Source organism: Drosophila gunungcola, chromosome 3R, assembly GCF_025200985.1.
Source record: "Drosophila gunungcola strain Sukarami chromosome 3R, Dgunungcola_SK_2, whole genome shotgun sequence".
In the NCBI taxonomy this organism is placed as follows: domain Eukaryota; kingdom Metazoa; phylum Arthropoda; class Insecta; order Diptera; family Drosophilidae; genus Drosophila; species Drosophila gunungcola.
The window spans coordinates 13,836,786-13,849,560 of NC_069139.1; the positions used below are offsets into that span (position 1 = coordinate 13,836,786).

The window sequence follows — 12,775 nt, forward strand, 5'->3', positions numbered from 1 at the left end:
CCCGAGTCAACAAAATAGCTATGTACGATGCTTATATCGAAACTTCGTTTCGCAACTACATACAGTATACGTCGGTTCGAAAATTTTAGAAAAGGATTTATAGCTGCGATCAACTACACTTGTAAAACGTAGTCGAATAGAAAAAAAAATGTCTCTTTCATAACAGCCGCACTGAAGAATTGGCGTGGATTCATTATTAAAATTTATAGAAAACACGTATTATTATAATTTTACTGACAAGTTATATTTTCCAATTGCATCACTTAGGCCCAGGGGAAACCAGTTGTGAAAACTACCTTTTCAATGCGAATGGAAATATTTGCTTATCACAGTTTGACTGGGTTTGCTTGTCATTTGTCGTTCTGTTGTTGTTGATGTTTACGCATATCGGCACGCAATATTTTCCAGGTCTGGTCCGAAGCCTTTTTCCACATTCCCCATCCGCAGCGTGGGCTCGGCCATTATTTTTCCATTTAAAACAAGTCGCCACCGGCTGCTGACACTTAGCGGCAAGATATACATTTAATTAGCTGGACTCATTCTCACCCAGCTTAGGGTACATTCCTAAACCACTTTTCGCCTTGCGACCTAGTCATATGTATGACAATTGTATTATTTATTACTAATTACAATGTTTATAATTGTGAAAGATGGAGGAAACCGAGTGGGTGAGCGGTGTAGCACGAACTCGGACATTTAAATGACTTGGGCTCTTGGGATCGGTCGGTGGTAATATTGGTATCAGTTCCTATATCTGGTCATACGCTCAACCCACCGCCAAACAGTTTAAGATGGAATCCACTGATTGCAACTGAACGAAAAATTATCCGTTTATTGAAATGGAGCTGCTAAGTTCATTTTAATTGGTGGTATTAACAGATTAAAGGGGTATGGGGTATGTTCGGCTTGGTGTAACTAAAGTGCAATATTTTAAAAACAAAAATGCATGTGCATATTGCAAGTTTTTGAGTACCTATATTAAATAGTAATAGTTTTTTTACTTGGGTAAAGCAAATAAAAAATTAAGTAAAGTTCTAGTGGGAATTAAATAGTCCCATCAAATATAATAACCGCAGTCAATCTATTTGATATATGGTGGTTGACATATAGTTGTATATTTAATTGGCGGGCGATAGGATTGATACCTTTTTAAAAAGTCTACTGTTCCATATTAAAAAAAGTTTATAAATAATTTATTCTCCATACACGGAACTAAAAAAAAAAGTATCGAAATAAATAAATTGTAATTTAAGAACTATGGGGGCAATGCCATAGATCAAATTATCTCCGTTAAGGGGAAGGAGCAACTGAGGTTAAATAGTTGGACAACATATTGAAAATTGCCAATTAAAATTAGTCTTGGTAGTTATTCAGTTGTAGCCTACAGGGTGAAAATTGTGTAAGCAGAATAATAGAAAAATATTAATATCTATAGGGTATTATTAGCCCTTTTTATTGAACCCAATTTTAAAAGTTTCAGAAACAAAATCAGAAATTTGTAAATAACCACACATTAAAATTATAAACTGCACTCCACTAGTTGTTTTTAATTTTAGATTTTGCTTTTAATCAATTTAAAACGAATGTTAGGGTCCTTGCAAAATCAGAGTACATATGGGTCCATGGATTCTAACCAATCGAGTTTTATTCATTAAAAGTATGTTTTGGAGAAACAACGAAGCCTGGCTTCCTTCCAGCTCACTTTCATTTAGTAGCTACGTCCGAAGAGCGTGTAGAACTTGGGCTTGTTGGTGCAGCCGGGGTTGATGCACTTGTCGCTGGCCAATATGGGAGCCGGCTGGTCGAAGGGGATGCACAGCGACTTGGCGCCCATCGCGGGAGCTCCTGGCTCGGCCTCTTCGCCGCGGGCACTGTCCGCCTTGATCTTGTCCTCGCAGCTGATCTCGCCACAGAAGGGAGCCAGCAGGATGTTCTTCTGCTCCAGGAAGCCGCAGAAATCGGTCCAGTTGGTCACCTTTTTGGTGTGACTGGTCATGTCCTCCTGCGCCTTGCCGAGCATGGTCTCGTGGATCGTCTCGAGCAGCGCGGGAATCTTCTTCTCCACTTCGGCCAGGGGGATGGTGATCTTCTCGCCGGTGTCGCGACGCACGGCCACCAGCTGCTGGGCCTTTAGGTCCTTGGGACCAACCTCCAGGCGCAGCGGCACTCCCTTCAGCTCCCAGTGGTTGAACTTCCAGCCGGGCGAGTAGTTGTCACGGTAGTCACCCTCGCAACGCACTCCACCGCCGACCAGGCGCTTCTCCAGCGCCTTGCACGCGTCCAGCAGCTGTGCCCGCTCGTCATCCTTGGTGTTCACGGTTATGCCGCAGGGCACCACAATGGCCTGAATGCAGGCCACATGTGGGGGCAGCACCAGACCCTGGTTGTCCGCATGCACCATGATCATCACGCCAATGGTACGCGTGGTAATGCCCCAGGAGTTCTGGTACACGTACTTCTTCTGCTGCGTCTCAGGGTCCTCGTACACGATCTCGAACATCTTGGAGAAGTTCTGGCCCAAGTGGTGACTGGTTGCTCCCTGAATGGCCCGACCAGAGGCGGAGATGAATGCCTCCACGGTGGTGGTGTAGTCACCGCCCGCGAACTTCTCCTTCTCGGTCTTGCGGCCCTTGACCACGGGAATGGCCAGCAGGTGGGTGTAGACCAGGGCGTACAGATCGAGGATGTCCAGCACTTCCTTGTCGGCTTCCTCTTTGCCGGCGAACGCGGTGTGACCCTCCTGCCACAGAAACTCGCGGGTGCGCAGGAAAGGCGTTGGCTGTTTGAATTCCCAGCGCTGTGACAACAACAAAGAAAACATAGTATTAGTTATTTGAAAACATATATTGCGCTTTATCCGCTGCATGCAAATACTCACCACAACGTTATTCCACTGGTTAAGACGGATGGGCAGATCCCTGTAGGACTGTACCCACTTGGCGTAGGCGGGATACATGACAGTCTCGGAGGTGGGGCGCACGGCAATGGGTTCGGCCAGGTCGGAGTCACCGGATTTGGTCACCCAGGCCACCTCGGGAGCAAAGTCCGCGATGTGCGTCTTCTCCTTTTCCAGCACCGCCTTGGACACGAAGATGGGGAAGTAGCACTCCTTGACACCCATGCGCGTAATCTCAGCATCAAACCAAGTCTTGATGGCTTTCCAGATGGCGAAGGACCAGTGGCGCAGGATGTAGCAACCGGACACATCGTAGTACTCGATCATCTCGCCCTTGGTAATCACCTGAGAGTACCAGTCCGGCAAATTCTCCTCCTTGGTCGCCTCCAGACCCAGACGGGTCTGCTTCTTTACCGCGCCGGAGGCTTCGGCAACAGGCTCCTTCTTCACAGGCTTGGCTGGCTTTGGTTGAGCCTCCTTGGGCGCCTTCTTCGCAGATCCTCCTCCACCGCCGCCTCCGCGTCCGGCCACGGGGAAATCGGTGCCCGTGACCTCCTTGTACTTGGCCTTGAGAGCCAGTAACTTGGCCACCTCCGCGTCTATCACCTCTTTGGCTGCCTTGTTGCCCTTCGCCGCACGCACCTTCTCCCCTTGAGCATTGATCTCCTGGGTGAGCTCATCCTTAACTGGCGATTCCATCGCAACGGGACTGACTTCCTTTTTCACTACAGTGGGTTCCGCTTTTGTGTCTGGAGTCCAATCCTTACCGCTCAGAGTCTTATATTGCGCTTTTAGAGCCAACAGATTCTTCACCTCTGGATCGATTACGTTCTTTGCCGCCTTCTCGGACTTGAGTTGCCGGATCTTATCGCCCTGGGCCTGAATCTTGCCCAAGACACTGGCAACGCCGTTGCCTGAATCTCCACCAGTGAGATCCACAACGTCCACGGTTGCTGGAGCGGGTGCAACAGTACCTGGTTTCCACTCCTGACCGGTAAGGGATTTGTAGTCCGTCTTTAGAGCCAGCAAAAGTTTTACCTCGGCGTCCACCAGGGATTTCTCCGATTTGGCCGACTTCAGTTGACGGATTTTGTCACCCTGTTGGGTAATCTTGTTCAGCAAAGTGTTCACAGCAAGCCCAGAAGCAGGTTCTGGGTTCTTCTCCTGCTTGACTTTCACTGTAACTGGCGCTGGAGCTGGAGCTGGAGCTGTGGTGCCTGGCTTCCAGTCACTTCCGGTTACTGTTTTGTAGTCTGCCTTCAAGCTGAGCAGCGTCTTTACTGCAGCATCAACTGTGGCCTTATCGGCTTTAGCTGACTTCAGCTCACGCACCTTGTCGCCCTGGGCAGTAATTTGGCTTAGAATCTGGGACACCGAATCGTTGGCCGTAGCAGCAGGAGCAGGTGATGAAGCAGGTGCGGCAGTGGGAGGTACAGTGCCTGGCTTCCACTCTTGACCGGTGAGAGATTTGTACTGAGCCTTCAGTTCTAAAAGTGCCTTCACAGCGGCGTCGATCTCTGGCTTGGCAGCTTTCTTTCCCTTCAGATCTCTAACCAAATCGCCCTGCCTTACAATGCTAGCATTAACCGAAACGGCGTCGTTGGCAGTGGGAGTAGAAGCGGTCGCAGCAGCGGGTGCTGGAGCTTGTCCTGGTTTCCAATCGTTTCCGGTAGCGGTTTTGTAATCCGCCTTCAGGGCAAGCAGCTTCTTGACTGCAGCATCGACTTGATCCTTGGCAGCTTTCTTGGATTTAAGATCACGCACTAGATCGCCTTGTTGGGTTATTTGACTGTCCAATTCGGAAGCTTGGCCGGAGGATTTTGGAGGAGAGGATGCCTTTTTCTGTAAGAAATTAAATATATATTTGTGTTAAAAAATAAAAGCGTAATTGCTGCAACGTCTTTTTATTTTTTAAAACTTTTCGGCAACGTCAGCAAGGGCGACAATGCATTAATCAGCGAGCCCCTCTTTCAATTTGGTGTCTTACTGGAGAAACACCGTGGCTGGCGATAACGATCCACACGCTTCGTGGTTCAGCATACAACTGGTTTTGGCCCAAGAAGAAGACTATGGCGAACCAACGCGGCACAAAATAAAGAGTAGGTGGAAGAGCTTCAGAGAGCCACGGTGGGAGAGTGAAAAGCATGTGTAAGCTCAAACAGCTGATATTGTTCATATAGTGAAAATAATACTTCTATGTCGAACTTTGTGTACCCTCTTAAGCTATTTAATTTATAAAAAAAATATTTTTTACTATGAAGCACAAATAAAAATGTAAAACGGTTTCAAGCCAGTTTATAGAAATGATTTTGTGCAACTCACCGTAGCCTTGGCATCCGGCGCATTGATTTTCAGGCCCGAAGTGGGCACATCCTTCGTATGGCCGTCGGGAATGGAGAACAAAACAATGGGCGAGGGTACACTAGTGAAGCCACTGGGTGGAGCATAGGCATTGTCCACTTTGAAGAAGCCACGCCTTTGCAACTGGATGATATCACCCTTCTTGCATTTCTTCAGCTCAGGATCGCCAAGCATGGCGACCTCATCACGGGTCTTGTGGCCAATGAACTGCTTAAAGTCCTCGTCCTTGCCCAAAACAGCTTTACTAATGATGTTGTCGAAGTAAACGCAGAATGTGGGTGGATAGGCACTGGCATCGTCTTCCACAGCCAGCCAGGTTAACTTGAGGGTCTTCTTGAAGTCCTTGTTGTCCAGGTTGAGTGTAGCATCAACAGAAGTGATGGTTCCCGATACATCCTTGTTCACCTTCTTGATGAGGATGTTGCCCCAGTTGATGAAGGTGGCGTTTTCACCTTCCTTCAATGCTTCGGCATCCACGTAATCGATGTATATACGGGGACCCAGTAAGACTGTCTTCTTGCCCAGCGATTCATCCTTGGGATGGACGGACACCTGGATCCTTTCCACCTTGGCACCTGCCACATTAACCACAATGCGCTTCTCCTTTTCCAAGGCAGTGTAACGAGGGGCAATCGGATCGATCACCTTCTTGTTGAAGGCCCAGATTTTATCCCAGTTCATGAAAACCACCGATTTGCTGCTTCCCTGGGCAATGATGAACTCCTTCAGTCCCTCCACAGTCATGCCGCGACGGATGATACCACGCACCGTGGGGAAGCGAGGATCATCCCAGCCATCAACCAGGCCAGAGTCCACAAACCAGGTGAGCTTCCTCTTGGAAAGTACCGTGTTGGTCATGTTCAATCGACTGTACTCCCAGATGTACGGTTTTCTTAACTTCAGGGCATCAATGAACCAGTAGAACTGATCATCACGGTCATGGTACTCAGTGGTGCGCAGGGTGTGGGTCACATTCTCGATGGCGTCCACAATGGGGCAGGCAAAGTCGTAGGTAGGATAGACCCTGCAAAGGTAACCTATTATATACATGTGCCAATTGAACGTGGAGGTTTACTAACTTGTATTTGGTTCCTGTGCGAGGATGGGGCTCATTCTTGCAGCGATAGATGGTAGGATCGCGCATACAACCGTTGGGCGATGTCATGTCGATCTTGGCGCGCACGCAGAATTTTTGACCCTTCTCGGAGCCCTTTACCATCTCTTCCCACAGGGATAGATTCTTCTCAACAGCTGAGAAAAACAAAGAAAATTAACACAAATTTAAAATGAGAATTGAATATCGAAAATAATTATCACTCAGCAATCTATAACTCCTTTTAGGTCAAATCATTTTTAAAACAATAACATCTAGCAATCTTTAAACATCAATCTTTCTTTATCATTTGGAGTTACATCATTATATTGCTGGAAAATAATAGCTGACGAAATTGACACAGCTGGTAGCTGGAAAATTATTAAATGGAATTTCTTCTTAACAATAAATCATATTTCATCATGAATTGTTAAAGCGGATAGTAAGCCCATAGCAAAGCCTAAAATGTAAGATGAACTCACAGTTAGAGCGATTGGCCGACTCCACGCGCTGTTCGCGTTCCAGTTTCATCTGCTCCGGCGGCGTGTCGTCCACGTAGGCCTTGCTCTCCTTGATCAGCTGGACGCAGTAGTCCAGCATCAGGTCAAAGTAGTTGGAGGTGTGCGTGAACAAATCCGGCTTGATCTGCAGCTGCTCCAGATCGCCGAGGATGACGTTCTCGAACTCCACGGTCTCCTTGGCGGGATTTGTGTCATCAAATCTCATGATGAGCGTGCCCTGGAAGGCCAAGGCGTAGTACTGATTCAACAGTGCCGCCTTGGCATGTCCGATATGCAGGTAGCCGGAGGCCTCTGGCGGGAACCGGACCACCACCTTGCCCATTTCGGCACCGGGCAGGTCCACGAACTTGCCCTCCTGCTTGCGCTCGCCCGTTTTGGCGGGCGCCTGCTCCTTGGAGGCCTGCGGGCTCCTCTTTACCCTCGCTCCCTCTGGCAGGGATTGCAGGACCTTCTGGATCAGCGGCTGCGCGGTGATGAGGTCATACCAACGCTGCACATGCTGCGGAATGCCCTTGGCGGCGAGGAACTCATACCGCGAGTGCATCTCGTTGAACAGCGCAAAGTCAGCGATGGTCAGCTTGTTGGCCACCAGATAGGTCACCGGGGCAATCGACTTGTCCAGGAAGGACAGCGCCCAGGAGATGTCGTCCTCGCAGGTCAGCGAGAAGGACAGCCAGTGGTCAATCTGTGTCCGTTCGATGGCCGTCTCTCCATACAGCTTGTAATCGGGAGCGGCGCGGGCCAGGGCGCGGAGGACATCGTTGTTGGAGTGACACACCAGCAGGCGATTATCGGGAAACTGCAGAGAGGTCTCCTCCTTGCTCCAGACAATCTCCACGGGTACCGAGCCATTGATAAGATGCGCCGTCGCCAGGCCACCTAAGCGAGTGAGTCAATTAATGTCACACGATACAAAACTGATGCAATAAAAGAGGGATCGGATGTGTATATTGTGTACATAAATAGACCCCGATCCGGATATAACCTCACTAAGCGCACATCTTCCGGGCGGAGAAGGTCACTGCAGCCGGCATCCTTTGGGTACTTACTTATCGGCGGATTATTAAGGTTCGCTTTGAGCTTTATTGACATCGTCCCAGGTTGTTCGCTTGCAATCTAAGTGGAAATGACGAAATTTCTCGGCTTGTTAAACGGCACGAGTACGGCCAGCTGCTAACGTCTACACAGTCCAATAGAGATGACCCAAAGAGTTGCAGTTCCCTTGCGATAGTTGCCTGTGAGTGGCAAATATCGCACCGCTTAAATACAGTAAAACAATCATTACTAATTAATATTAATTTTAAACGAATGAATAACATAATATATAGGAAAACTATTTTGGTGGGACTTTATTTTTGCTTTGGATAATTGTTTAAAATTTTTAAAACAATTTTTTCAAGAACTTTTCATAAAGATTTTATTAAAACTTAAAATTGTGTACTCTAAATGTTCTTGAAATATCAATCGAACTTTTTGTTTACAATATTTTTCAATTCTTTTCTAAAGTGAATTTTTTTTATTAAATATATTATTTGGCTCTATTTTTATGAGGCCCACTGCACTTGCCATTCGCTTACAAGCGTTGACAGGTTCACTGCGAATGTCAGCCCTGCAAGAAGAAGAATTTTCTATGTGTGTTATGTTCAGTTGCTGCATGGAAAAATAGTTTTTTCCTATATTTTTCGTACACCCAGTGCACGGAAAAACTCAATCACACAGAGGAAAAACAAAATTAATGGTGAGGTTTGAGGGAATACAATGGGAAAAGTGATTTCTTAGGTGATCGGATACGGTTTTTAATGTTGACGATGCGGTGGCTCCAGGTGTGAATGTGTGTGCGTGCCCGATGACTGTGTCAGTGGGAATTGGGAGCTTCGCTGGCCTAAAAAGATATGAAAAATTAATGAAAACCACAAAAATCAATAGAGGTTCTGTACTTACAAAGGTGCTATTCGATTCTAGATGCTTTTCATGCTGCTGTTCAGCCGGCAGGGCAAACTGCGGTTACAGAAATGGTACATGGCATATCCGGACAAGGTGAAAAAGAAGATCACCCGGGAACTGGTCACCACGATACTGGCCCGTAAGCCCAAAATGTGCTCGTTTCTGGAGTGGAAGGACTGCAAAATTGTCTACAAGAGGTGGGTTCGGTGTTTAATTCAGTTTGAACAAGATTCCTGATTTAAAGTATTTAGATAAGATAGCTTTGGTAAAATGATAACTGATAAGACATTTAGGCCTTAAATATTAAATATTAAATATATTAAGATAGACATTTCTTAGAAGTACCATTTTCTACACAAATGTTTTTATAGATACTAACGTTACTGTATAAACTTTAAAGGTATGCCAGCTTGTATTTTTGTTGCGCCATCGAGCAGAACGACAACGAGCTGCTGACACTGGAGATCATTCATCGCTATGTGGAGCTGTTGGATAAGTACTTTGGCAGCGTAAGTTAATAATGGCACTGCCATAAACAGCATTACAAAGTTTTATATTTACTTTTCTCTAAACAGGTCTGCGAGCTGGATATCATCTTTAACTTCGAGAAGGCCTATTTTATCCTGGACGAGCTGCTTATAGGCGGAGAGATCCAGGAGACGTCCAAAAAGAACGTACTTAAGGCTATCGCCTCGCAGGATCTGCTCCAAGAGGTCAGTACACCCGAGACATATGATCTGTAATGCCTAAAACGGTTGTGTCACTCTCTACCTAAGCCGGATATTGTTAATTGTTTTACATATTTATTCAACTTACTGGTTTTTAGTTTCGTTTCCTCGTTAGTGTTTGTTTGCATCTATATTTATATGCCTATCTATAACGTCTATAATGTCATACCTCATCCAATTCACAGTTTTCTCTTTATACTTTACTCTTACCTACTTGTTCTTGTTTCTCTAATTTGTGCAATCGAAACTAATAACTATTCTACTCGTACTGTAAACCGAACACCTCTAACCACTCGAAGCAAGAAGAGTTCTTTTACTCGCTGCAATAGATTCTAAGAGCAGTATGCGTGTGTGTTTGGCAGCAGCATTGTCATTAACTTTAAGTTCCGAATCTGATGTAAACCACCTAGCTGACACACACGCACCCAATCAATTTGTTTATTTGTCATTGCATGCCGTCTTGAGTTATGAAACTTGCCCACTCGAAAGCGAATTGTGAATAGTGAGAACTTACCAGAAATTTTTTGATCGCCACAGTATTGAACTTGCCATAGATGTTGATGTGCAGTAAAACTAAAATCTTTGTTTGCCATTTGTAGTCAAATTTTTGCTTATATTGATTTTGTGACCTGTATTTCTTAAGTCTCCTAACCCGAATCGTAGTAAGATCTCGATCTTAGTTGGCTTGATTATTTTGCATGACCTTTGTAGCTGAATTACTAACTAGAACCGATGTTAAACTATACATATTCTTGCCATACCATATAAACCATATATAAATGTGTAACCCATGTACCCTCTCTCTTGTTATTATTAACGCTTACCCTACCCGCCACTGCATAAATCGATGTTAACACAACAACTACCACCACCAACCAACAACAACCACAGGACTTCAATGAGTATCTTAATTAATCGATAAAAAAAGAGCAGATTAACATAGAAGAAAAAAAAAACCCAACCTAAAGAAGCAGTGTAAAGTGCATTAAGTTATATACCCGTACTGCAAAGAGTCTTAGTGGAGTGTCGATAGGTCAGATCAGTCAAACCTTCGCCCAGCTGTACATATGTGTATATTGCCCAGCTTTAATTCCCCCGCCTTCCCCGCGCTGCGCTGTGATGTTCATCCATATAATATGCATTTCGTGTTTCCAAGTTGTGCCGTAAATGAAAGAAAAGCAAAGCCAGATTGAAATTGGTTTCTTTTTTGGACATGTTCTACTTACACACTTACACTTTCTTCTCGTACTACCACTATCACTACTTTCTTTCCTTCTACTCTTCTCGTTCTTATTGTTCTTATTCTCTGTACTCCAGGACGAAGCCGTTGAGGGCACTTTAAGAGACATTGGACTCCTCTAAAGAACTAGTACACCCTAGAACTTATGTAGTTGATATGACACGCACACCCAGAAACAACAAGCACACAATAACACACCCACAGAAACACCCCCAGCGATAATGTGTGCTGCACTTGGCACTTTCCAACACTGTTTCATCAATGCTAGTGAGTTCTGGCTGTTGTACAGCACTGAAGCGCTAAAAAATTCGAAAAAAAAAAGAAGCCAAGCAGCGTAAGGCTTTAAAAGCAATAAATCCCACAAAGCTATATAATATAAAGTAACATCAGAGCATCTGGCATGCGGTTTTTCATACACCCTCTTTCTCAAAAAACACACTGATATATTAGATCCAGCTAAGTTCATGCAAAACAAGCCGACCTTACGTAGTTTCATCTGGGGTTTCCTCAACTGAATTAATATTCTTCTTCCTATTTACATTAAAAAATCGAAAGATCATTCCAATCAATCACCAAATGGGCAATAACTAATTTAGTGGGGAATATATGCAATACTATTCTTACAATAAAAACAAGTAAGCTTTAATGTTGAAAAAATAAGAACGATATATAAAAATTGTAATAATCATCCCTTAGTGGTAACCGAATAAAGTCTAGTTTATGTATATCTACAAATATATATGTTTATGTATGTGTGTTGTACGTTTTAGCCAAATTTTCTGTGTTTTGTAACTGAAGAAAAACAAGTTAAAATAAAAAGCAAGTATTTTGAAAAAACAGCTAAATGTACTCGTATGCTATATTATTATGGTAAGAACTGGTGATCCTCAGTTTGTATTTAATGTAATTGTTTACTTATCATTTTAATTGTTGTCTTTGCTGTTGTGACTGAACCATTTGACTGCTCTGACCTTTTGACGCTCGCTTTGATCCACTCTCCACTGATCTGACCTTTAAACGCCACTCTTTCCAAACTGTCTATCTCCCCCTCTGTCTGGCTTAGTGCACCCGTTTGGTGTCCTTTTGTTTTTAGTTGTTATATCTTCTTACCCGTTTTTCATAGCCTATTTATGAGGTGTATATCCCCTAGTATAGAAGCTTTTACTTGGTTGCCTTTTATCCAGAGCGATGTTAAGTATAGATTACGTAACTGAAGCTAAGCATTCTCCCATTCCAGGACGAGACCCCGCAGAGTTTCTTCGACGATCATGGCCTGGGCTAGGTTGCCTCTATGACAAAAAAACCCAAGAAAGAAATTATCTATATCGAACCCATTTAAAGTCGCCTTAAATGTATGCGTGTATCTGTATTCAACGTAACCCAAAAGTATATCGGTTCTATTATTATTTAACCATCCTGTGTCAGCATACAAGATTGTGTATAGAAGTGCTGTAAAACTTACTCTTAATTTCGCTTGGCAAATGCAATTTGCAACACATTTTACTCCACAAAAGCAGCAATAGCGGTTGCTCATACACATTCATACTTGTAAAGATTAACTTAGAGATAAGCAAAGTAAAGCGAAGCGATTAATCGACGGTGTGCTCAACTCTATAGTTGTAAGTTAAAAGCCCTATAAATATATGAAAATTGCTGTATCCAAAGTAACCAATCAAAGCTCTGTTTACTTTATACATTTTTTGCTACAAATAAAAATCGTATTGAGTGTGAGAGTTTCTATATTTCAATTATTTAAGTTGTTCATTGATCTTATAATTGGGAAAAGCTTTCAGAAAAATGATTACTTTTCAACTTTACTTGTTCTCTAATATATATTTTCAGTTATCCAATAAATGGTTATATCCAGCAATATTTAAACAATTTAATTAATTTGTTTAGCTGACTCCAAAACAATTTTTCTTTTGGGCTATTTTCCTCCCATAGCGACTTGGCCACATTTATTTGGGGTCAAGTTGGCAGCTCTTCGACCAA

At 44.1% G+C, this 12,775-nt stretch overlaps 2 protein-coding genes across 5 annotated transcripts; one reads left to right on the forward strand and one right to left on the reverse strand.

Moving 5' to 3' along the window:
* Positions 1-1,619: 1,619 nt before the first annotated feature.
* LOC128251629 (bifunctional glutamate/proline--tRNA ligase) lies at positions 1,620-8,096 on the reverse strand. Of its 2 annotated transcripts, XM_052978682.1 has the most exons (6): positions 7,921-8,096; positions 6,833-7,750; positions 6,337-6,508; positions 5,219-6,281; positions 2,879-4,738; positions 1,620-2,797 (listed from the first exon to the last, which is right to left on the reverse strand). In XM_052978682.1, exons 1-6 carry the CDS (start codon positions 7,961-7,963, stop codon positions 1,709-1,711), a joined length of 5,145 nt encoding a protein of 1,714 aa, XP_052834642.1. In that variant the 5' UTR covers positions 7,964-8,096; the 3' UTR covers positions 1,620-1,708. The 2 variants fall into 2 exon arrangements, with proteins under 2 accessions (XP_052834642.1, XP_052834644.1); XM_052978684.1 differs by lacking the exons at positions 5,219-6,281; positions 6,337-6,508; positions 6,833-7,750; positions 7,921-8,096 and adding an exon at positions 4,884-5,087.
* Positions 8,097-8,449: 353 nt separating this feature from the next.
* On the forward strand, positions 8,450-12,531 carry LOC128251631 (AP-1 complex subunit sigma-2). 3 transcript variants are annotated; one of them, XM_052978695.1, is made up of 5 exons: positions 8,450-8,609; positions 8,834-9,012; positions 9,216-9,324; positions 9,391-9,528; positions 12,021-12,531. In XM_052978695.1, the coding sequence occupies exons 1-5, from the start codon at positions 8,607-8,609 to the stop codon at positions 12,063-12,065; spliced, it is 474 nt and encodes a 157-aa protein (XP_052834655.1). In that variant the 5' UTR covers positions 8,450-8,606; the 3' UTR covers positions 12,066-12,531. The 3 variants fall into 3 exon arrangements, with proteins under 3 accessions (XP_052834655.1, XP_052834656.1, XP_052834657.1); XM_052978696.1 differs by lacking the exon at positions 12,021-12,531 and adding an exon at positions 10,861-11,622; XM_052978697.1 differs by lacking the exon at positions 12,021-12,531 and adding an exon at positions 10,435-10,854.
* The last annotated feature ends 244 nt before the right edge of the window (positions 12,532-12,775 follow it).

What these genes read in the sequence shown, in the direction of transcription:
- LOC128251631 (XM_052978695.1), top strand. An exon ending in TGCAAAATTGTCTACAAGAG is followed by an intron (nt 9,013 to 9,215) that starts GTGGGTTCGGTG and finishes TAAACTTTAAAG; the next exon opens with GTATGCCAGCTTGTATTTTT. An exon ending in CGCAGGATCTGCTCCAAGAG is followed by an intron (nt 9,529 to 12,020) that starts GTCAGTACACCC and finishes CTCCCATTCCAG; the next exon opens with GACGAGACCCCGCAGAGTTT.
- LOC128251629 (XM_052978682.1), bottom strand. Translation starts at nt 7,963, where the DNA reads ATGTCAATAAAGCTCAAAGCGAACCTTAATAATCCGCCGATAA. An exon ending in GTCGGCCAATCGCTCTAACT is followed by an intron (nt 6,509 to 6,832) that starts GTGAGTTCATCT and finishes TGTTTTTCTCAG; the next exon opens with CTGTTGAGAAGAATCTATCC. An exon ending in ACCAGTGGAATAACGTTGTG is followed by an intron (nt 2,798 to 2,878) that starts GTGAGTATTTGC and finishes TTGTTGTCACAG; the next exon opens with CGCTGGGAATTCAAACAGCC.